This window comes from Oncorhynchus clarkii, chromosome 24 (genome assembly GCF_045791955.1).
Source record: "Oncorhynchus clarkii lewisi isolate Uvic-CL-2024 chromosome 24, UVic_Ocla_1.0, whole genome shotgun sequence".
Lineage (NCBI taxonomy): Eukaryota > Metazoa > Chordata > Actinopteri > Salmoniformes > Salmonidae > Oncorhynchus > Oncorhynchus clarkii.
The window spans coordinates 9,078,650-9,103,769 of NC_092170.1; the positions used below are offsets into that span (position 1 = coordinate 9,078,650).

The 25,120-nt window shown below is 44.2% G+C and overlaps 2 protein-coding genes and 1 pseudogene across 5 annotated transcripts; 2 read left to right on the top strand and 1 right to left on the bottom strand.

Annotated features, from left to right (window-relative positions):
• Positions 1-196: 196 nt before the first annotated feature.
• LOC139382266 (inositol polyphosphate 5-phosphatase K-like) lies at positions 197-16,300 on the top strand. 4 transcript variants are annotated; one of them, XM_071126133.1, is made up of 14 exons: positions 197-264; positions 6,241-6,346; positions 9,197-9,301; positions 9,512-9,620; positions 9,944-10,060; positions 10,224-10,399; positions 11,023-11,134; positions 11,427-11,536; positions 11,794-11,820; positions 13,844-14,081; positions 14,418-14,555; positions 14,646-14,729; positions 14,812-14,916; positions 15,115-16,300. In XM_071126133.1, exons 1-14 carry the CDS (start codon positions 213-215, stop codon positions 15,187-15,189), a joined length of 1,554 nt encoding a protein of 517 aa, XP_070982234.1. In that variant the 5' UTR covers positions 197-212; the 3' UTR covers positions 15,190-16,300. The 4 variants fall into 4 exon arrangements, with proteins under 4 accessions (XP_070982234.1, XP_070982235.1, XP_070982236.1 ...); XM_071126135.1 differs by lacking the exon at positions 197-264 and adding an exon at positions 5,014-5,190; XM_071126134.1 differs by lacking the exon at positions 11,794-11,820.
• A 978-nt stretch (positions 16,301-17,278) lies between these two features.
• LOC139382232 (tektin-1-like) lies at positions 17,279-21,479 on the top strand (annotated as a pseudogene).
• A 664-nt stretch (positions 21,480-22,143) lies between these two features.
• Positions 22,144-24,964, bottom strand: LOC139382469 (F-box only protein 39-like). Its single transcript, XM_071126535.1, has 3 exons — positions 23,819-24,964; positions 22,634-22,810; positions 22,144-22,272 (listed from the first exon to the last, which is right to left on the bottom strand). The coding sequence occupies exons 1-3, from the start codon at positions 24,962-24,964 to the stop codon at positions 22,144-22,146; spliced, it is 1,452 nt and encodes a 483-aa protein (XP_070982636.1).
• Positions 24,965-25,120: the final 156 nt, after the last annotated feature.

Below are 25,120 nucleotides of genomic sequence, written 5' to 3' on the forward strand. Positions count from 1 at the left end.
ACGATAAGTAAATCTCTTAACAACCCGTTGTTCATATGGTTTTTCAAAATGGAACTCACGTCAGCGGGGTGTCCTAACCGTAAAGCATTTTGATCCCACTTATTTCACCCTGTCACCCTTTTCACTTGCACAAATCCCACACCTTTTTCTGTAGATCTATAGACACCAATTTAGACTACAGTCAGACTGACTGAACAGAAGCAGGCTGCTTGATGAGAAGGCTCGATCCTGTCATCCTGTGTAAGTCAAGGACCGCCACAGAAGGTATGTTGAAGGGGGAAAATATTGCTATGTTGATGATAAATGGAGAAAATATTGTTATGTTGATGATAAATGGGAGAGTGGAGTGATTCAACTTTTAAAGTAGCTTGGGACAGAGAGGAATAAATCTGATTTTGACGCATAGTTGCTGTCTTTATATGATGCTGCTTTTATGGAGCCAGCTAGCTGCCAAAAGGTTGAATGTACGTATCGTAAGAGAATCCATACATTAAATTGTTAGGATCGTAAGAAAAGCCATGCATGAAACGTAAACGTGAAATTTCATCTGTGAACATACAAACACCGTGTTACGATTACGGACTATCATACCTTTTAGAGTTTTGGCACTTCTCGGAAACAAAAAAACATACACCAAACGCCCTTTGAGGAGTGCTATGCGAACAAGAAAAACACAGTATTTAAAATTAAAAACTGCAGTCAGGGAAACCAGAAAGAGGAATCCTGCACGTTTTCAAGTAAAGTCTCTATTACTCAGCTGAGTTAACTTCACATTTATGGAGCTAATGTAATGGATTTGTTTGCCAGGGCAAGTCTAGATAGTACTATCTGTATTATGCCGTACAACAGTGACGTTTCAGTCCGCTAGGTGCATCTCCACAGCATGGGCATATCTCTGGGTGACGTGGACATCCCCATGCATACACCTTATCACCATATGACTAATACAATATTGCACCATCCCATTCTCTTGGCTCTGTCTACAATCATAACCAGTAGTATATACCAGGAATAATGAAATAATAGATGTTTGGTGAATTTGTGAATTATGCATGACCACTGGAGTCTTTGACACAAATTGTTTAACTGTACACTACCGGTCAAAAGTTTTAGAACACCTACTCATTCAAGGGTTTTAACTATTTTCTACATTGTAGAATAATAATGACGACATCAAAACTATGAAATAACACACATGGAATCATGTAGTAACCAAAAAAGTGTTAAATAAATCAAAATATATCTTGCATTTGAGATTTTTCAAACAGCGTCGCTTTGCCTTGATGACCGCTTTGCACACGCTTGGCATTCTCTCAACCAACTTCATGAGGTAGTCACCTGGAATGCATTTAAATTAACCGCTGTGCCTTGTTAAAAGTTCATTTGTGGAATTTCTTTCCTTAATGCGTTTGAGCCAATCTGTTGTTGTGATAAGGTATGGGGGTATACAGAAGCTAGCCCTATTTGGTAAAAGACCAAGTCCATATTATGGCACGAACAGCTCAAATAAGCAAAGACAGCCCATCATTACTTTGACTGACCTTCATGTCTTAATCTAGAAAAATTCAAGAACTTTGGAGTTTTTTTAAGTGCAGTCACAAGAACCATCAAGTGCTATGATGAAACTGGCTCTCGTGAGGACAGCCACAGGAAAGGAAGACCCACAGTTACCTCTGCTGCAGAGCATAAGTTCATTAGAGTTAACTGCACCTCAGATTGCAGCCCAAATGAATTCTTCAGAGTTAAAGTAATAGACACATCTCAACATCAGCTATTCAGAAGAGACCGCGTGAATTAGGCCTTCATGGTCGAAAGGCTGCAAAGAAACACCTACTAAAAGACGCCAATAAGAAGAGACTTGCTTGGGCCAAGAAACACGAGAAATGGACATTCGGTGGAGATCTCTCCTTTGGTCTGATGTGTCCAAATTTGAGATATTTGGTTCCAACTGCCGTGTCTTTGTGAGACGCAGAGTAAGTGAACAGATGATCTTCACGTGTGTGGTTCCCACTGTGAAGTATGGAGGAGGTGTGATGGTGTGTGGGGGGGGGGCTTTGCTGTTGACACTGTGATTTATTTAGAATGTAATGCACACTTAACCAGCATGGCTACCACAGCATTCTGCAGTGATACGCCATCCTATCTGGTTTGCGCTGGGTGGGACTATCACTTGTTTTTCAACAGGACAATTACCCAACACACCTCCAGGCTGTGTAAGGGCTATTTTACCAGGAAGGAGAGTCTTGGAGTGCTGCATCAGATAACCTGGCCTCCACAATCCCCTGACCTCAACCTAATTGAGATGGTTTGGGATGAGTGGGACCGCAGAGTGAAGGAAAAGCAGCCAACAAGTGCTCAGCACATGTGGGATTTTCTTCAAGACTGTTGGAAAAGCATTCCAGGTGAAGCTGGTTGAGAGAATGCCAAGTGTGTGCAAAGCTGTCATCTAGACAATGGGTGGCTATTTGAAGATTCTCAAATACAAAATATATTTTGATGTAACACTTTTTTGGTTACTACCTGATTCCATATGTGTGCGGCAGGGTAGCCTAGTGGTTAGAGCATTGGACTTGTAACCGGAAGGTTGCAAGTTCAAACCCCCGAGCTGACAATCTGTCGTTCTGCCCCTGAACAGGCAGTTAACCCACTGTTCCTAGGCCGTCATTGAAAATAAGAATTTGTTCTTAACTGACTTGCCTGGTTAAATAAATAAATAAATAAAAAATCATAGTTTTGATATCTTCACTACTATTCTACAATGTAGAAAATAGTTAAAATAAGAAAAACCCTTGAATGAGTAGGTGTTCTAAAACTTTTGACCGGTAGTGCATTTCATCACTCAAAATCTTGCCAAAGCATATTTTGTAGGAGGGGTTAATATGAATTTAAAATCATTTGACATGATTTAGATTAATCGGGTCATGAACATATGGACTTTGAAATGAACAAGGGAAAGATTAAACGTAGGCTACGTCTGGCATAAGCTTATTCACACACTTTACAATAACTCTGTTGCGGTAGTCTTAGGTAGTCTTCTTATAGGCTATTCCCTCCATTGCGACACGGCTGCCCAGTTGAAGAGCTTGTGATCTCCATGCAGCGCCTTCGGAAAAGCCCCCCTCAAAGAGATGCTCTTCTGGAGGCATGCAGCCATAGTCATACCCTAATCTAGGCCTATTTGCCTACTAGACAAAAAGTGCAGCGCATGCATGCAACTCATAATTCCAACATATTTGAATGTTTCATTAATTCAGTTCAGCCAGTCAGTATGTCATCCATTCAGACATTTGTCTAAATTGTAATAGGGACTAAAAGGCGAGAGAATTTACTCAGCCCAAAATCTGTCCATGTGAGATAAGCCCTTTTTTGTATGGAGGTCTATGCGAGAGTGTTAAATTATTTGATAGAGTAGAGGTTTTGTAATGTTTGGTCAGTTAAACATTTACTGATAATAGAGGTTGCACGAAGCATTTCGCCAACTTTGAGAAAAACGACTTTGTTGTGCCTGTTGTTCACACGCGTACCTGCCCTCTCATTGGCTAGAATGGTCCCACTGACCTGACCTCACTTACCCTCAATCATTGAGGAAGTACTGTAGAGAAGATGACTGTTTATCTTATATGCATAGTCACTTTAACTATACATGCATGTACATACTACCTAAATTGGCCCGACCAAACAATGCTCCCGAACATTGGCTAACCGGGCTATCTGCATTGTGTCCCACCACCCGCAAACCCCTCTTTTTACGCTACTGCTACTCTCTGTTCATCATATATGCATAGTCACTTTAACCATACCTACATGTACATACTACCTCAATCAGCCAGACTAACCGGTGTCTGTATATAGCCTTGCTACTGTTAATGTATTTTTACTGTTATTTTATTTCTTTACTTACCTACACACACACACACACACACCTTTTTTTTCGCACTATTGGTTAGAGCCTGTAAGTAAGCATTTCACTGTAAGGTCTACTACACCTGTTGTATTCGGCGCACGTGACAAATAAACTTTGATTTGACGGAAATGTATGTTTTATTTGAAAGTGATGGCGGGTGGGTAAAGATGAGCGTGAGAACAAATGGGCTACAGTCGTGAAAAAGAAAGGAAACGAATTCAGTAAAGTTGTGATAGAAACTAAGATATCCCTAGATTTGTTTATAGTAGGAGTTCTGGATCAATATTACCCGGGGATCCGTTTGAAGTCACGAAGAGTAACGTATCATGGATGCGTCGAGTGAGGTGGCATATGTGAGAGTCACAAGAGCTGATCTTAATCAGATTTTCTGTGTGTCCGCGGAACAGAAGAAGCTTGCATTCTGCCTCAAAAAGATTTTTGAATGCAATGTTTTGTATATGTATTTCCAAAGCAGGGCGCCGGTCAAGGGGGTTATCTCTCGGGATGCAGATGATATACCTGAGGAAGTAGGTGAAGTGATTGGTGCAGGCCGACTGACATGTATGGTGGATGGAGTAAGGAAACCCACTTCATCCAAATTATTGTTTTTGATAAGTCTCTCCCTTCTCATGTGAAGCTTTATGACATACCATTTAAGTGCTTTTGTGCACAAGCCCCTACAAAGATTTGGGCATGTATCAAGTGTATGCAGATGGGAGGAATATCATATGTCAGCTGAGGTCATATGCTGCAACTGTGGAGACTGCACCAGTGAATGTTCCTCGGCAATCAAGGGCTCCTGATATATTACTTGTGGAAAGGGTGGACTTCGTAGCATTTATTGCAATGGTCATGAACTTCACAGCACAAACAACGAAGAAATCAGAGAAAATTGGAATCATTGTGAGTGCAGCAGAACTTTTTTTGGGACTCTGAGTTTACAGCCAAGGCGTTGCATAAAATCCTGTCAACGGATGTTCTGCCCTCACAGGGATGTGACTCGAATTGGAATGTGTTTATTTTTGTATGATGACGTTGTATCCCTCTCCTATAATGAATATTTTTTATATAGTTTACCATCCATACAGTAGGTGGGGGCATTCACCTCTAATGCTTGTTTGCGGGCTGCCAAAGCACCATAGAAGTAGAAGCTCTTCTTTGAGGAAGTGCATGTGCAAAACGTAAACAAAGTGTGTTGTGTAATCTCACCCAATTGTCTTTTTTTTCGTGCAAATGTCTGTAATCCGAGTGAGAGTAGGCTACGACAAAACAACAGGCATTGCCAGGTAGTAAGAACATTGTACATGTATTATTTGTTCTATATTTTAATCGGTTGTAATCCTAAACAGATACAATAGCTAGCTAATTTAAAGGAACTACGCTAATTGCTAGCGAATAACTTGGGTAGCTAACTTCTCATCTAATGTGTAAAAACATTCCTAACGTTCAGAAATGTCAATTCAGAGAACACAATGTAACGTTGAACGTTTGCAATTCAGAGTGTTGTTTGCATGCATCTACTATACTGTAACTATCAAGCTAGTTAGCAGAGGAGTCAGGTTAGCAAATATTGATATCAGAAATTACCAGTGGTGGAAAAAGTACTGTCACACTTGAGTAAAAGTATAGATACCTTAATAGAAAATGACTCAAGTAAAAGTGAAAGTCACCCAGTAAAATACTACTTGAGTAAAAGTATCTGTTTTGAAATATTCTTAAGTATCAAAAGTACTAGTAAAAGTATAAATAATGTCAAATTGCTTATATTAAGCAAACCAGACGGCACCATTTTCTTGTTAAAAAAAAACAAGTTACGGATAGCCAGAGGCTATCTCCAACACTTAGACATAATTTACAAATTTGTGTTGAGTCCTCCAGATCAGAAGCAGTAATAGGGATGACCAGGGATGTTCTCTTGATAAGTGCGTGAATTTGATATTTTTCCTCTCCTGCTAAGCATTCAAAATGTAACGAGTACTTTTGGGTATCAGGGAAAATATATGGAGTAAAAAGTACAATATTGTCATTAGGATTGTAGTGAAGTAAAAGTTGTCAAAAATATGAATAGTAAAGTACAGATACCCCCAAAAACGACTTATGTAGTACTTGTTAAAGTATTTTTACTTAAGTACTTTACACCACTAGAAATGACATTATGAGCAGTGGACCCTATTTTACATTAGCTAGCAAGCTAGGGTTCCTGTCTTGACATTCAATACTTTTTACAATTTTATTCAGAAAACATATTGCTGTGCTTTCATATCACGAGTTTGTTGTTTGTAACGATTCCTTGAGGTTGTTGTTTTTAACGCTATCATAATTCCATGATTTTGCAGCTGGTGAGATTATGGAGAATGACGATGATACCAAGGAAGACCCCCAGTCACAAGTCAAGAACTCAGTCAGCATGGAGAAGAACTGCTGCGACGAAGACACTTTCAGGTTTGAATGTCCCCTTGTGGTCATATGAGCTCCTGCTAACAACTTTGATTAGAGAGCATGTTTTGTGCATAAGGAGACACTGCACATTTAATTTGTTTACGGTCAATGGACACCGCACACCGAGTCATATTCAGCAATACAGGCAGCATAGCATTTGGCCTGACAAAGAACTGCACATGGTTGGATTGTTGGTTATCTGATATCTGTGCAGGCAATTCAAAAATGTCATTCTAGTGTATGAACACAGGCTTACTATTTCCTTATTAGGTCTGTTTTCCTCCAGACAGAACACAGTTTAACCTCACATTGTCTGGCAGTGCCAGCACCCAATACAAAGCTGAGAGCACAATAAATTTAGTATTATTGTGATTAGGTTTGCCAGTGCATTGCATTCCCACACGTATTAGAGAAATAATCCATGCCACTCTTTCCAAATCAGAGGAAAGTTCAATAAAGCAGATGATTGGGCCCCAAAGTCCACCACCACCACTGCCACTTTGTCTTTCTCTTTAAGCCTTGCTCAGAGTTTCCTCATTCTGGACGGGTGTTAAGCAAATTATTACAGAGTAAGATACATTTTCTAACATTAAGGGGTTGGTTTTCACATAGTGGGTCTCATGTGGCCCCTTCTTGATTCTGCTTAGCCCGTAATCCTTCTCAGTCTACTTCAGACCCTCCAAAAATACTCTTATGTCTCTCATTCACTTCCAGAGGCTGGATTTTATGTAAGGCATCATTGCTCCGTCTAAAGCGTACAATAGTCTTGAGATATGTCCTAGCTGCTCTTCTTCCACCTGTTAGGAAAGGAATTCTAAGACAGGACCTTTGGTGAATCTGTAGCCATTTCTGTGCTTTGGTGACAGCAGGAGTTCGGTATGGTCTTTCATATCAGATTCAGACTCACACATGATGCCAAGGGGAAGTGCTGTGATGAGGGTCTCCCTTTGATGGATCTTGGCACAAGAAAGAATCGCCAAGGACATACATCTGTAGTTGGACCACTGTAGAAGACCCTGCCTATGACCTCTGCAAAGATTCAAGTATCCAAATCTCCATTAAAGGAGAAACTAGTGATCTGCAGTGAAATGTTCCCCTTGTAAACAAGGAAGAATCACCTGCCTTTCTGAACCTCTCATCGCATCAGTTTAGTCCTGCATATTTTCCTCCTCTCTTCCCGACACTGAGATTCCTTCCAGAAGATCACACACAATGGATGAGGTCTGCCGGTTGTTCGGTTCGCTCGTAGGGCGCGTCCGCTCGGACAGCATAGCCAGCTCTGCCACCCAGTCCTCGGGCAGCCACCTACTGCTGCGCCAGCGCCTTGCCCAGCTCATGACCTGCGTGGATGACCTGGACCCCTCGCCCCAGCTCCAAGAGCAGGTGGTAGGCAGCTTGGACAACACCTTCCTCATCTGTGGTAAAAGGGCCAACCTTCTCAAGAAAGAGAACTTCAGGTGGACATGATAGGAAAGAGTTCCTCTTTTCTGTTCTCTTTGGCCTTATTTAAACTTGACCTCCACTTCCTCTGTCTTTATAACATCATATGATTTGTTTTCAATCCAAATGCATTGCATATGGTTCTTCGTTGCAAGGGTTTAGTTGATGAACACAAAGTATCGTAAGACTGGATACTAATGATTCTTCTTGACTAAAATGTCCAGCAATGACTTCTCCATTTTATTCCAATTTTGTCTGTCTTTATCTGAGTGCAGAGGGTCTGAGTTGGTCGAGAAGTTAGACACATTTTTCATGTCTTGATTTTAGGCTTTGGACCTTTGTTTGATCAGCCTTTTGAGCTCAGAGCAGGCAGTGTGTCTCTTCCGTTCTGGATCGTAATCTCTGGCACGCTTATCCTTTTTTTTGATTGGATGACACAAAATGCCCTTTTATTAACAAAACTGAAAGGTTATGATGTTAGGACCATAGAGATCATAAGTCAATGTTCAGTGTTTGATTTATTTCTGTGCTTAGGACATGGAAAGGGATTGGCTTAGTTCCTCGTTGAGAAGTGTTCTTCATTCACAGTATCTGAATTGATATAGGCTCTGGTTAGAGATGTGAATAGGCTTTATCAACCACCACGTTCCATTCAAGACTGGCTAAACATGATGTTGTTGTGTAACTAAATAAGCTTCTGAAAGTTGCAGTCCCATTTGTCAGGCTTTTGCTCAAATGAGTTTGGTGGAAAGCTGCTGTGCAAGTGAATCATAATCCGCTGTACTTTCTCTTTCTCGCTCCCTCTCTCCCTTTCTCGCTCCCTCTCTCCCTTTCTCGCTCCCTCTCTCCCTTTCTCGCTCCCTCTCTCCCTTTGTTGCTCCCTCTTTCTTTCCCTCTCTCTTGCGTTCCATCGCCCCCTCTCTAACCCCCCTCTCGTTCTCTTTCTCGCTCCCTCTCTCCCTTTGTTGCTCCCTCTTTCTTTCCCTCTCTCTTGCGTTCCATCGCCCCCTCTCTAACCCCCCTCTCGTTCTCTTTCTCGCTCCCTCTCTCCCTTTCTTGCTCCCTCTTTCTTTCCCTCTCTCTTGCGTTCCATCGCCCCCTCTCTAACCCCCCTCTCGTTCTCTTTCTCGCTCCCTCTCTCCCTTTGTTGCTCCCTCTTTCTTTCCCTCTCTCTTGCGTTCCATCGCCCCCTCTCTAACCCCCCTCTCGTTCTCTTTCTCGCTCCCTCTCTCCCTTTCTTGCTCCCTCTTTCTTTCCCTCTCTCTTGCGTTCCATCGCCCCCTCTCTAACCCCCCTCTCGTTCTCTTTCTCGCTCCCTCTCTCCCTTTCTTGCTCCCTCTTTCTTTCCCTCTCTCTTGCGTTCCATCGCCCCCTCTCTAACCCCCCTCTCGTTCTCTCTCTCGCTCCCTCCAGGCTTCACATGGTCACATGGAATGTTGCTACAGCTGATCCTCCAGATGACATCAGCTCCTTGCTTCACCTGAGCTCCCCAAAGACCCCAGACCTCTACGTGATTGGGTGGGGTTGCGGAGCTACTGCATGCTGATTGGATATTGATTAAGACACAGTACAATGGCATGACAGGAAAATCTGTTTTTTACTGTGTAAAGTTTACAAAGTTCTTTCTAAGTGGCATGGTGAAAATGCTTCAGTAAGTTTATTAGTTATAACCTGTGTGTGTGTGTGTGTGTGTGTGTGTGTGTGTGTGTATGTGTGTGTGTTTTCTAGTCTCCAGGAGGTGTACTCTGCTCCTCACAGGTTCATCATAGACATGGCCGTTGAGGACTCCTGGAGCCATCTCTTCATGTCCAGCCTGGCACCACGAGGCTACCTGAAGGTACAACAACAGTAGGACAATATGGCTTCATAACACCTAACAATACCACTTCCAGCACCATAGACCGGTTTGATCAAGTTTCATGCCACCAACCTTAGTCTGAAGCAACAGAAGAATGTGCTCCCAACGTAGTTTGTCCTCCGTTTATTTTCACCTCCTTGTCTTTCAAAGTAATATCATTAGCTTCTATTGTGCCACTCCGCTTCCACACTTCTGAGTTTGCCTTTTCATCCTGGTCTTTCTTCAGGATACTTAAGAGTCTGAAAATAGCCCAGGTTTAGATGAAGCGATCTCAGGGTGTCTGGTGTCTTGTTGTGTTGCAGGTGTCCTCCACCCGCATGCAGGGCCTCCTACTGCTGTTCTTCTCCAAACTGGCCCACGTTCCATTCATTAGAGACATCCAGGACACCTACTCTCGCACAGGCATCTCCGGCTACTGGGTAAGATCAGGCTCAGTGGATGTTATTAGTTATTATGACCGCTTATAGCGAGTGTTATAATGCACTAAAAGTGTTATAAATGCACCTATAAGGCATTGTGTGTGAGCCTCACGTAAAAAAATGGCTTTTCATAAATTTGATTGATTGACCTTGCGCCCAACAGGGGAATAAAGGCGGGGTGTCCATCCGCCTGTCTTTCTACGGCCACATGCTCTGCTTCCTCAACTGTCACCTGGCGGCACACATGCAGTACGCCTCGCAGCGCGTCGACGAGTTCGAGTACATCCTGGACACGCAGACCTTTGACCCCAAAAAGACGCCGCACATCCTCGACCACAAGTCAGTATACATTAAACGCAGTTGAGGGAGTGTGTTTTCCTATATTCACACAGTTGCTGCTTCGGTATTATAAATGGAGGAGCTTGACATCTGCTTGTGATATGATTTTAAGCACTACTGTGCTCTCTCTGTGTTGAATGTTCACATTGGCCCCTCTCTCTCGCTTGCTCTCTCTCTCTCTCATTCCTTCTCTCTCTCTCTCATTCCTTCTCTCTCTCTCTCTCTCTCATTCCTTCTCTCTCTCTCTTTCATTCCCTCTTTCATTCCCTCTCTCTCATTCCCTCTCTCTCATTCCCTCTCTCTCATTCCCTCTCTTTCATTCCCTCTCTCTCTCCCATTCCCTCTCTCTCTCTCTCTCCCATTCCCTCTCTCTCATTCCCTCTCTCTCATTCCCTCTCATTCTCGCTCGCTCGCTCTCTCTCTCTCTCTCTCTCTCATATTCCCTCTCTCTCATTCCCTCTCTCTCATTCCCTGTCTCTCATTCCCCCTCTCTCATTCCCTCTCTCTCATCCCCCCCTCGCTCTCTCTCTCGCTCCCTCTCTCATTCCCCCTCTCATTCATTCTCTCTCTCTCTCATTCATTCTCTCTCTCATTCCCTCTCTCTCTCATTCTCTCTCTCTCAGGCTGGTCTTTTGGTTTGGGGATTTGAACTTCCGCATCCAAGATCACGGCATGCATTTTTTGCGCAACTGCATCACCAGCCATAAGTTCAACTTGCTGTGGAGCAAAGAGCAGGTCAGACTCATGAGGGATGCATTTGTTTTGCTCTATCTTGGACCATACTATACATAGATTGGCTTTTCATTTTACACACGTACAGTTAACTGTCTTGTTCTCACGCATGTAAGACATGGGATGTTCACTTCATTGTGCACTACTTTTGACCAGGGCCCATGGGGCTCTGATCCAAAAGAAGTGCAAGAAGTGCACTATAAAGGGAATAGGGTGCTATTTGGGATGCCGCCATCGTATTTCCTGAGGAGGTTGAATGTAATGCTTTTGTTGTCATTCCGTGTGGTTGTATCAGCTGACCATGATGAAGAAGACGGAGGCTCTCCTGCAGGAGTTTGACGAGGGACCTCTGGACTTTCAACCAACCTACAAATTCGACAGGTTCTCTGACTGCTATGACAGCAGGTAATGGCTGACTTGCAATCACAGGCGTATGGGAATACTCGCACACATATCGAGTTATGCGTGCACAGACACAGTCACTGACACACACACTTTCTCTCCTGATGTGTATTACTCTTTGGCTCGACAAAGCATCACTCTTTCAGCATTGTCACTTTCGTGTCTTCTTTCCTGCTTGCTTTTGCTGAGCTGACTCCTGCTTTCCTTACAAGACACCATTTTTTTCAAATGCTCAACTCTGCTCTCTTTTGACTTCACAGGCCCCACGGTACATGGTTTGGTTTCCAGTAAGCTGCCCCAAACACCCCTCTCTTAATGCCCCCCCCCCTAATCCCCCTTAAGCAGTATTCTGCTCCTTCACAATAAGCCCACTAAAACGGTTGCAAGGCATTGACGGATAGATTTTTGCAATGGAAAATTAAAATGCCCCTCTCTCCCACAAAATGGTGCCTACAGAACCCCAGTCCTTGCTCTCTCTTTGTGTGTGCGTGCGTGCGTGCTTCTGGGGTTTTCTACAGCTAACACAGTTGTCTCTAACAGTACATACGGTTTATCAAAGTTGCTTTATTCTCCATATGAAGCCGGTGGAAAATCCCCATTGAAGCGTATCAGCATTGTGCGGAGGTGGTTGCCATTCTCAGTGGACACAGTGTTCTGGATTTGTTAAGCCTAATTCATTTAACTCCCACAATACCATTCACCCTCATACGGAGAGAGAGCAGCTTTGCTAGCCGACTGTACCATTGCCTCTGTGTGGGCGTAAGCCGCTGTCAGTTTATAACAGGCATGGTTGCTGGCTATATACAGCACAACCTCCTTTCCTGCCGCTTGGATTGTTCACTATATAGTTGTAACGAATCGCTATATGCAGAGCATTCGGAAAAGTATTCAGACCCCTTGACTTTTTCCACATTTGGTTACAGCCTTATTCTAAAATTGATTAAATTGTTTTTCCCCCCTCATAAATCTACACACAATGCCCCATAATGACAAAGCAAAAACAGGTTTTTAGAAATTCTAGCAAATTGATCAAATAAAATAAACAGTACTTTGAAGCACCTTTGGCAGAGATTACAGCCTCGAGTCTTCTTGGGTGACGCTACAAGCTTGGCACACCTGTATTTGGGGAGTTTCTCCCATTCCCAGGTTGGATGGGAAGCGTTGCTGCACAGCTATTTTCAGGTCTCTCCAGAGATGTTCAATCGGGTTCAAGTCCAGTTTCTCGCTGGGCCACTCAAGGATATTCAGAGACTTGTCCTGACGCCACTCCTGCGTTGTCTTGGCTGTGTGCTTAGGGTCATTGTCCTATTGGAAGGTGATCCTTCGCCCCAGTCTGAGGTCCTGAGGGCTCTGAATCAGGTTTTCATCAAGGATCTCTCTGTACTTTGCTCCGTTCATCTTTCCCTCGATCCTGACTAGTCTCCCAGTCTCTGCCGCTGGAAAACATCACCACAGCATGATGCTGCCACCATGCTTCATGGGACCTTTATATAGACATGCTGCCACCAAACTGGGACCTTTATATAGACAGGTGTGAGCCTTTCCAAATCATGTCCAATCAATTGAATTTACCACAGGTGGACTCCAATCAAGTTGTAGAAACATCTCAAGGTTAATCAATGGAAACAGGATGCACCTGAGATCAATTTTGAGTCTCATAGCAAAGGGTCTGAATACTTATGTAAATAAGGTATCTGTTTTTTTGTTTTTTTTAATACATTTGCAAAAATGTCTACAACCATGTTTTCGCTTTGTCATAATGGGGTATTGTGTGTATATTCATGAGGGAAACGATACATTTGATCAATTTTAGAATAAGGCTGTAACGTAACAAAATGTGCAAAAAGTCAAGGGGTCTGAATACTTTCCAATGCACTGTTAGCTGTACATTATGTATTTATTCCTGTTTGTGTGTGTGTCAGTGTCAATACTTACGGTCTCCATCTCTGTATGAGTCACCCAGTGAGACAGAATGGAAAACGAATCCGCTATGAGAGACGGCTAATGAGGAATATGAAAGGATACAAAGCACTGCGGAATCTGATTCATCATGTAGAGCAGACTGAAGTAACACTGAGATGGTGGAAACGCTAAAGAAATGCATGCATTCTAAGTGATATACTAGTTCATTTGGAACTCAGTCTTTCTGTTTCTCCACATCTTGTTTGTCTCTCACTAAATCTCTTCGCTTGTCCGTTTGCCGGTTCCTCTCCATCTCTCCCATTCTGACTTAATCATTCTTTCCTCTCGCTCTCTCACTAAATCCGTGTCTCCTCTCTCGTCCGCCCGTCTGTCTGTCTGTCTGCCCAGTGGTAAGATGCGTAAGCCGGCCTGGACAGACCGGATCCTGTGGAGGGTGAAGCCTAAAGAGCCACCCCCAGAGGAGGAGAAGGACGAGGACAGGGACTCTGGTCTGGATGAGAAGAACACCAAGAATCAGCAGGAGGAGGAAGAGTTCCCTCTGAAACTCAAGCAGGATTCGTACACCAGCAACATGGAGTACGGCGTCAGCGACCACAAGCCTGTCATCGGCATCTTTACCTTGGAGGTGACTGAGGCAGCGGCATTTACCATTCCCACATCTGAGACCGTATGAACAGAGTCTTAAGAGTAGCAGTGCTGATCTAAAAATCAGTTCCTTCCTGTCCATATAATGTTATTCATTGTGATCTAAGAGGCGACACTTACTGACCCAAGATCAGCACTCCTACTCTGAGGCGCTTTTTGAATACAGGCCCTGATCTTCTTTTCCAACGTGACTCTTTATAACGAAACCGTATGATGCAAATATACTGCTTTATACCCCTTCACCCTCTAGCCAATCCTGACTACCTCTTCCCTCCGTTTGTTCTGCCGTTCCCTCCTGTCTATTCCCACACTGTAGTTGAGGAAGATGTACGAGACGCCGTTGGTGCGCGTGTGTGCCGAGGGTGAATGGAGCGCCGACTTTGACGCCATGGTGATCTACAGCCCCCTCCAGCCCTTCCCTTCGAGCGCCTGGGACTGGATCGGCCTCTACAAGGTCAGAGTCGACGTAACCCTCCGATGTTCTTTTGAATCATAGAAGTGTGGTCTGTGTAGTTTTTAACAGGTCTGTGTTTGTGTGTTACAGGTGGGATTCAGGAGTGTTTCGGACTACATTACCTACACCTGGGTGAAGGATGATGAGGTCTCGTTTAATGACGAGCTCACCCAGGTAATATGACTGCGCGCGTGTGTCTTTTTTGTGTTTGATGACATGGAGATGCTTGAATATGTTTGTTTCTGTGTTTACCCAGGTCTATGTGAGCAAGGATGAGATTCCGGCGCTGGGAGGGGAGTGCGTGCTCTGCTATTACTGCAGTACGCTCCAATGCATTGTGGGTATTAGCTCACCCTTTAAGGTAAGTGCAGGTTTACTGTAAGCCACCAAGAACAGTCCAGACATAGAAGAATATACATACTAACATTCATGCATTCACATACATTTTGGGCCAGTTTTCTAGATGCAGCTTCAGCCTAGTCCTAGAACTCCTGGACTAAAAATATTGGAGATTCTCCATTTGAAGTTTGAATGTAGAAATGTCTCCGTCTGATTTTAGGTACACGAGTCCAAGGTGGCCGTTGAGGAAGGTCTCGCGCCGGAGAACATCGACGGCCTTGAAAAGGCCAGTTAGGACCTGTGAGTGGACCAGACATGACCTCTTAACACTGTCTGTCCGTCGATGCTGTTACACATTTGACCTTTGGTGGCCTGTCTGCAAGCTGTGGTGCTGCTGAAGTCATGGAATGTTACTTAACTATTACCTAACTGTAGGCCAGTGCACTTTGTTTTTAATGAATCATAACTGTTTCTGTCTTGTTCTCCGCTGCCAGTTGTGGCAACAGTAACAACAGTAACCTACGCGTTTATTTAAGTTCTGTTCAGATGTCGATCCCGCTTTTAAAATCAGTCGCAGAGAGATATTGGCAGTGTCGTTTTAAGAAAGGTTCAGTGTTGTTGTTGTGTGTTTTGTCTCTGGGATTGATACAGAACACATTGGACATTGTCAGATGTTCCAGGTAGGTTGTACAGAAGTTGAACATTAACTTCAGAGTCGTGGCTGTTTCACTTGAGAATCCGACCAATCATATAATGGTATTGTTAATGCATGAATATGACATTGTTTTAAATAATGGTTGATACATTTACATTTTCCCTCTGCTAACAAAACGCTTTGTGCTGTGCTGTGCTATGCCATTCTGAGAAAAATATCACACAATTTGTTCTTGTTCACATTCATGACCGTGCCCTTTTTATAGATGTGCGTAAAAGGTTACTGGTTTAGGTATTTATTGAAGTGATTTTGGTTCAAGTGTGATTGGGGATGAAAAGATATCTAAGAAAACAGTGGATTCAACAAGTGCCTCAATGTTAACAACCAGTCGATAACTGTTCAATGGATGCTTTGGTACACAACTATAGAATTCCTATTTGATTATCTATTGGTGTGTTTGAAAATGATGATATTGTTCTTATTCTTAAAAAATATGCAAGTCTTGTTCTGTACGCATCAACTTTTAATCTATAGAACTTCTTGTTCTTTTTCTTTGACCAATTTCAGCATAAGCGAGACCTGTTCAAAAGTCTTTATTTGCTTATTGAAAACGCTTGTACATTGACTCTGTATTTACAGTATATTGAAAATTAGGAGTGCTCTATTTTCTCAGTAACATGTGGTAAATGAATAAAAACAAATGTTATACTGTAACCTATTTAAAGCTGAAATAAAAAAATGATGCCTGTCATTTATCACTAGTCTGGAATAGAAATGCAACAAGTCATTTTTAAACCTTTGATACAATGTAGTCTACACTGTTTTATGTTATTGGTTGGAACAAGAACTATACATTTAATATAAAATAAAAGCTTTTTAAAAACATTTTATGAACGGATATTTAGAAGATTTATGCTAGGAGGACAATAATAACGGACATTCGGGAACAAAAACAATTCACAACAGTCTCAAGTGTTTTAAACCAGTAAACTGATTTACACTTTAGTCAAAGAGGAAAAACATAAAAGCATCAGAGAGAGAAATATAAAAACAGTTATGAAGGGCTTTATAAAATAAATAGATTGATCAACTCGTTTGCTTGAAGCAATGTTCCTTACAGTATACAGTAAGCGCCAGGTCTGCTACTCGCCAGCTCCTGGCACTTAGCAGACATGGACACCAGCTTGTTCTTAACGTCCTCTGTCTCCGCTTGGAGTGACTGGAAGAGTTTTTTTTTTGTCTCTGCTCCGCCTCCCTGACATAGTGGTCTATCTGGGCCTGCAGACCGGCCACTGTCTCACCCCCTGCCACATGGGCCTGCTGGCAAAGAGTAGATTTCCTGGTCCCTGGCCAGTAGCTGCTGAGCGTTCTTCTCCTCTAGAGTCTCCAGTGACAGGATTTTCTCTAGTACACGCTTGCTATTTTCAGATTCTGATGCTTCTTCTTTCTGACGAGACAGCTCATCCAATGACTTCCTCAGATATGCATTCTCCTTTCTGAGTTTACTGATCTCCATGTCCTTTCTGGAGCAACACAGCCTTTCTGCCTATCTTGTCGGCGAAGTTGTTTTAGTTGCTGGATGACATCGTTGCTAAAATAGCAAGCTATCGAGCAAATTGCCTCGTACAGATGTTGTTAGAATGCAAATATAATCCAAATGTACACGTCGCTGACCTTTTACATTTCCCGCGGTCGATGGCCCCGCCAAGATTGCAATGTGTTTTGCGTTGATCTAGCAACAGTTTGTTTACAACCTTTCCTTGAGCTCATTCATTGCAGACAAGACAGGCAACATTGTTGCAACTTTTAACACGGTGTTTCACACCGCACAGTAAAGGTATGGTAAGAAGAGAGATTTGGTTCACTAATTATTTTTAGTGGCATCTTGCAAGCCCCGTTTGTTAGCTAGTTTGCTGAAGTTTTTTAAATTTTTTATGACAACTCTCTATCTTGCTAACGTTACTGTAGTGTAGATCCATTTTCTGTTGATACTAGTTAGCTACTGTAGCCAATTGCTATTTATGTGACATTTGTGTTGTTGTTGTTGTCTTTATTGAAAGGAAATACTTCCCCCCCCCCCCTTCAGGCTGAAAGAATTGCAGCAGAGAAATGTCTAGGGTGATGGACCCACAGCCCAAGTTCCTACCACCAGAATGGAGGCTTGCAAACCAAATACATTATGAGAGTGCTGAGGCTGAGCGTTCACGCTCTGAGAGACTCACGGCTGAGAGTAAGAGGCTGATAGAGGAGAGTGGCATGGCAGCCAAACGCATGCAACGGGATGCCAACAAGAGACTGGGTAAGGCAAACATCAATAAATAGAGATTATAACAGAATACGTTCTTGTCAAAGTAGTGGTTGATTCATTACTGCAACTGAATGGTCTGTCTGTTCCACTTTGTAATAACACATACATTACCACCCCCCCATAATACCCAACCACGCCGTTCCTACCATCCTATCTCTGTTCAGAGCAGAGAATCTATGACATCAAGTTCTGGAAGTCAGACCTGGAGGAGATTGTCCAGGAGATGAAGGTGCTGATAACCTGTAAAAGCCGGGTGGAGAGAGCCCTGGAGAGGTGTGCCGAGCCCCTCAGTCGCCTTGCAGTGCCTGACTGAGAGGTGAGAAGTAAACTCCCAATCAGTCAGTCGGAAAATGCAGTGATACAGAATTAGGTGGGAAGGAGTCTGCTCACTGTTCCAACAAATACATTTGAATGGTCACACACACACGTGGTTGGCAGATGTTATTGCGAGTGTAGCGAAATGCTTGTGCTTCTAGTTCTGACAGTGCAGCAATATCTAACAATAAATCTAACAGTTCCACAACAACTACCTAATACACACACATCTAAGTAAATATATGGAGGAGAAAACAGGGACCTAGAGTCACCAGATTAAGACCAACAGATAAGGAGATCCTTCAGTGCAACCTCAGAGCATTTCTTATTATTCTGTACATAAATCCAGGACACTGCATTTAGTATGATATGTTACGAATTACAAGGGTTAGCTAAAAGGTTTAAGGTTAGGGGAAGGGTTAGCTAAAAGGTTTAAGGTTTGGGGAAGGGTTAGCTAACATGCTAAGTAGTTGCAAAGTAGCTAAAAAGTAGTAAGTAGTTGAAAGCTTGCTACAATGCTAAAGTTGTCCGCGATGAGACTCAAACTCGCAACCTTTAGGAAGTGATTGTATGTACTCCATCAATATGTGTGTTTCAGGCAGATGCGTGTTTCCATTGACCTGGTACATGACGCGGTGGAGCGGGAGCTGGTGAAGGAGAGGGAGGTGATCGAGGGAGTGGCATCACTGCTGAACCGCACCCTGGAGCAGACCAATGAACAGATCAGGTGGGTGAGGGGAGGAGGTGGTTTGTCACACGCACACACGATCACGTCTCACTATCTCTGCGATGCTTCTCATGCATGTTTCTGTTCTGGCTCCAGACTGAACCGCTCAGCAAGTACTACCTAGGGAAGGACCTATGGGACAAGTTCCATGCAGAGCAGATTGATAGTTTCTGCTCCATCCTCAAACACCTCCCCGAATATTGACAATGCAGTTTGACCTGCAGCAGAACTCCTAATTTTACAGGTAGAAATAGAAGGCCTGTCACAGTGCCTTGTGATGGACAGTCTGCATACAGTAGGTCCATTGGAAGCATTATTCCCTTCAGCCAGCAGAGATCAGTTTAAAACCTCCTCTAACCACCCTACTTACAGTCGGAAGTTTACATAAATGAGTTTTAATGACTCCAACCTGTGTTTCAACCACTCCACAAATTTCTTGTTAACAAACTATAGTTTTGGCAAGTCGGTTAGGACATCTACTTTGTGCATGACACAAGTCAATTTTCCAACAATTGTTTACAGACAGATTATTTTACTTATAATTCACTGTATCACAATTCTATTGGGTCAGAAGTTTGCCTTGAAACAGCTTGGAAAATTCCAGAAAATTATGTCATTGCTTTAGAAGCTTCTGATAGGCTAATTGACATCATTTGAGTCAATTGGAGGTGTATCTGTGGATGTATTTCAAGGTCTACCTTCAAACTCAGTGCTTTGCTTGACATCATGGGAAAATCAAAAGAAGTCAGCCAAAAAATTATAGACCTCCACAAGTCTAGTTCGTCATTGGAAGCAATTTCCAAACGCCTGAAGGTACCACGTTCATCTGTACAAACAATAGTACGCAAGTATAAACACCATGGGACCACGCAGCCTTCATACCACTCAGGAAGGAGAAGCGTTCTTTGGTGCGAAAAGTGCAAATCATTCCCAGAACAACAGCAAAGGACCTTGTGAAGATGCTGGAGGAAACAGGTACAAAAGTATCTATATCCACAGTAAAACGTGTTGAATATCGACATAACCTGAAAGGCCGCTCGGCAAGAAAAAAGCCACTGCTCCAAAACCACCATTTAAAAAAAAGACAGACTACGGTTTGCAACTGCACATGGGGACAAAGATTTTACTTTTTGGAGAAATGTCCTCTGGTCTGATGAAACAAAAATAGAACTGTTGGCCATCATGACCATCGTTATGTTTGGAGAAAAAATGGGGAAGCTTGCAAGCCGAAGAACACCATCCCAACCGTGAAGCACAGGGGTAGCAGCATCATGTTGTGGGGGTGCTTTGCTGCAGGAGGGACTGGTGCACTTCACAAAATAAATGGCATCGTGAGAGGGAAAACTATGTGGACATATTGAAGCAACATCTCAAGACATCAGTCAGGAAGTTAAAGCTTGGTCGGAAATGGGTCTTCCAACTGGACAATGACCCCAAGCATACTTCCAAAGTTGTGGCAAAATGGCTTAAGGACAACAAAGTCAAGGTATTGGCGTGGCCATCACAAAGCCCCAACCTCAATCCTATAGAAAATTTGTGGGCAGAACTGAAAAAGCGTGTGCGAGAAAGGAGGCCTACAAACCTGACTCAGTTACACCAGTTCTGTCAGGAGGAATGGGCCAAAATTCACCCAACTTATTGTGGGAAGCTGGTGGAAGGCTACCCGAAACGTTTGACCCAAGTTAAAAAAATGTAAAGGCAATGCTGCCAAATACTAATTGAGTGCATGTAACCGTATGACCCACTGGCAATTTGATGAAATAAATCATTCTCTCTGTTATTATTCTGACATCCCACATTCTTAAAATAAAATGGTGTTCGTAACTGACCTAAGACAGGACATTTTACTAGGATTAATGTCAGGAATTGTGAAAAACTGAGTTGAAATGTATTTGGCTAAGGTGTATCTAAACCTTTTCTACAGGTTAACCTCATGACACACTGAACAAAAAAAATGAAAACATTTAATCCATCCAATCCTAGTACCACTTTGACACCAGAGGAGTGGGAGACCTTCTCCTGCAAGTCCAGGAGACCAATACAGCCAAAGGACTAGAGGACGACCTGGCAAAGGTCAGCAGCAATGTGAAGAAAAACTTACTTTATATGCATAACCCAGGCCATTCCCCTGTGACTTACAGGGGCAATTAGGGTTAAGTGCCTTGCTCAAGGGCACGTTAGCAGATTTGTTCACCTAGTCGGCTAAGGGGTTCGAACCAGAATCCTTTCGGTTACTGGCCGAAAGCTACCTGTCGCACTGTGTTACTAGAATGATTCCCCATGATTAATTATTGAAATGAATCCCCCCATAATTAATTACTGGAATGATTCCCCCATGATCAGTTACTGGAATGATTCCCCTCCTTTCTCCCTAAAAATGTTCTGTCAGAGGTGGCCAGCCAGGAGTGGAACCTGGAGGCCCTGCGCGTGGCCATCGAAGACAAAGCAGGTCCCCTGAAGGTGGCCCAGACACAGCTGTCCGCCCGCAGCCAGAGACCCAGCATCGAGCTCTGCCATGACCCGGCGCAGGTCCGCCTGCTCTCCGAGGTCCAGGAGCTCACTGCACACATCAAGAGGTGACAATGCACCCCACCTTCCTGTCGACTATACTGATCTCTTCCGACTTGTCTAGGGTCTCTGACCACTATTTTCACTTCCATTACAACTCAAGCTATTGTATAGTATGTTTTAGCTCTGTATGAAGTATAAGATTAGTTATCCTAACACAACCCACTGATTAGAGATTCACCATACTCATGATTTTGCTACACAAACAGGATATCACAGCTTTCATTTCAAGTCGTTTCTGTTCAGTAGATACACCCATCTCTGGTGAAGAGACTCTTCTAAATGTATTGTGAATGACATATTGAATGTTTTGCCATGAGTTGTAGTAGCCTCCCATTGCTCTGTGTCAACCCAGTGACCCCCCCCCCCCCCCCCCCCCCCGGGCTAGCATTTTCACTGATGAATAAAATATGAGGTATACATTATGATAGAAAGCTGGAGTGCTTGTATTGTTTGCAGCAATTTTAATACAATATTTGGGTTTGAAGAAAAAGAGGATCAGATTTATCTACAGTGATGGCACCGTGTGTGTGCTGTATTTGCCAGACCCATCCATGATTGTGTATCAAATTGAAGTTTCCTTCCTCTTACTTTAAATTGTGTTATTATTTATATATATATATATATATATTTTTTAAAGCTGTCTATTTGGGCCCATGTGTCTGTTAGGCAAGAGTCAGAGCATGGGGTAGGAGATGGCGAGGTAGTGGAGCTCGGAGTTGATGAGTTGTCTGTAGCGAGAGTACACCTCCTCCAGTTGCCCATCCTCATCCTGAGTCTCATATTTGTTGGTGTAGATGCGCACCTGGGACACAAACACAAGCAGCTTATACACCACACAGTATATTGCTCACATAAGACAGTTAAGCACATTGCTATAGCTAGGTGCAACACACAGTGTCATCAGTAGTGTTTAAAGAAGGAGAAGGAAGGAAATGTGACCTGGCCCTTTAAGAACGGACAAAGATGACTGCCCGGCTTAATGACCCAAACAAACGTTAAAATGCCTGCAACATCCCAGTTCACTGGGCAGGAGGACACAGCAGGCTAGTGTGGGTCTGTGTGGAGCTTGTGTTAGTAAATCTCTTCAATGCCAGGACATAGATTGGTACGCAGGTGTGTAGGCCTGTATGGCTTTATCCTAGTTCACCAGAGCTCTGGCTCACCTTGATGGTCCTGAGGATGATCTTCTTTTCCAGGCGTTTCTGCAGTAGCCGGTCCAGGAAGCTGATGTCCAGGAAGGCCCAGACCTTCAGGTAGACCAGCCGGTTGCACAGCAGCACCACCTCCAGCAGCTCCTCGTCCACAGACTCGTGGCTGTTGTTCAGGTCCAGGGTCAATTTCTACACCAAGGAATTGAGGTGGAGACAAATTCACAACACAGATTCATGTCGTTAAAGGACTGAGTGCCACCGACTTCTTATTGGCAATTTAGGGCTGGATTCAATCCATATCGCGGGAAGAGCCGCGTGAAAATGTGAACATCGTTTCCAATTGAGCGGACATATGCAGCGTTTACTGTGGATGCAGTAACGCGGGAACATTGCCTTTCATTTTAAATCGAGCTGTAACCCAAAGTTTCCCGGGATACTTCTGCGATACGGATTGAATCCTGCCCTTAAGAGTCATGTCTCTTGGGGCCGGTTTCCCTGACATAGATTAAGCGTAGTCCTGGAATAAAACACATTCTCAATGGAGAATCTCTTATTCCAGGACTAGGCTTAGTCTGAACTGCATGGCTATAAAAAGGCAACGTGGGTACATGAGTAAACTGTATGTATACTGCACATACTTTATCGCTACACAAGCCGGGGCCATCATTGCTCTATAACGGACTACTACCGTGTATCGATGGCGATGGGTCCGGATTTCTGAACTTTTAAATATTATGAATCATTAGTTATGCTAGAGACAATGAGGGGTGCCATAGTCGAGGGTTTACACCAGAAGTTAGTGGTTATATGTAGGAGGAATGTATATGGTGGGTGCAATTAAGCTTGGAATGTACTGAGTGCATGGGGAAACGATCACATGGCAGGCGCTGATAAGGGTGGAGAGCCGTAGATTAGTGATGAAGGGGGTCGAGGTCACATTAAGTGAGAAGGAACAGTTTATTCCCTGTATCACTTTACATCTTTATTGCTAGGCAGGAAGTTAAGTTTAGGGAGGAGGAGACTCCATCCAAATTGGGGATAGATAGATAGATATTTATATCCACTGGAAATATATTTGTCTGATGCAGTTGTATTGACCCAATGGGGAAATAAACTTGGTTTAAGCTTTACTAATCGTCCGTGAATTTTCTAAAGTTCATTTAGAACCTAACAACGGGTAGAGCAACCAATCCTCACCTGTAAACAGCTCCTGTAGCAGGGCACTAGGCTGGTAAGGGCAGGCTTGGCACTCCAGTCCTGTTCACTGAAGTAGCAGCTGGTGAGACTGAGCAAGCGCAGCGGGATCTCTCTGAGCAGAATCCTCCCCAGCTTGTCCACGTCGAGGATCCGCTCCACTGTGATCTGCACCCGAAGGTCGGGACAATGCTGAGCCAGATGAGACCAGGCATCCCCCCAGACCACCTGGATGTGGGGCTCGTGGATATGGCATCGTACTGTGAACGTCTGCAGGGACCCTCCCCCGCCCAGGCTCCTACACGCCGCGGACAGGGCCGCCAGCAGCTCGTCCGACAGGCAGCTGTAGTTAAGGGTCAGGGTGCAGAGGCCCTGGAAGCGGTTCATGACCTGGGGGAAGGCGGGGCTGACGAAGACGGCCAATGGCTGAGAGAAGAAGTCCTCCAGGTTGAGGTGGGTGATGCCGGGCCGGCGTCCCAGGTGGATGTGCTGCTGAGCTGCAGCCACGGCTTCCAGTACCTCCAGGCCCTGGGGCAGGTTGAGGCGGGCCCCCCGCAGGCTCAAGTAGCCAAGGCGGGAGCCCTCACGGCGCAGGTAGAAGGCGAGGCTGCGCACCAGGGAGTTGCGTACACTGCGGCACCAGGCGGCGCGGTCCAGCGCCATGTGGTTGACAGTTAGGCGGCGTAGTTGGCCGCCGGTTTTACGCAGCGCGGCGAGGAAGGTCCTCAGCGTCTGCTGGAAGCGCCGGGCCACCAGAGAGTTGAGGGGGTGGGAGAAGCGGATCTCCAGATCCTCCAGGTAAGCGCCGTAGGTCTTGGCGTAACACACGGCCGTCTCCAGCGCCGAACGGCGGGTCCTGGAGATACGGCCGGAGAAGTTGAAGTTTCGAACCCTCCAGAGGGAGGGCGAGCGCATAACGTGGTGCCAATGGCGACACACCAGGGCCGCCTTGACACGGTCGCGGTCACGCAGCCACCAGAACACCTGCCGCAGACACACGTCCGGGAGATTAGCCCAGCCCAGTTTAGGCTTTTTATCTTCCTCCACCTCGCCTTCTTCCTCATCCATTATCTCTATTCCTTTATCCTCCCCCTCTTCTTCGTTCTTATTCTCCGATAACTGTTCCCCTGGATCCTCGGGGTAATCCATTGACAGGGAAGAAGTGTTGCCAAACCACTAACGTCTCTCAATATTCATCCACCAAATGTAAAGATGAATAGCCTGTCGTCTGAAATGTATACTATGTGACTCTGGAGTTAACTTGTACCACAGAGAAGCAGAGGACACATGCGTGTGTCTGTTGGG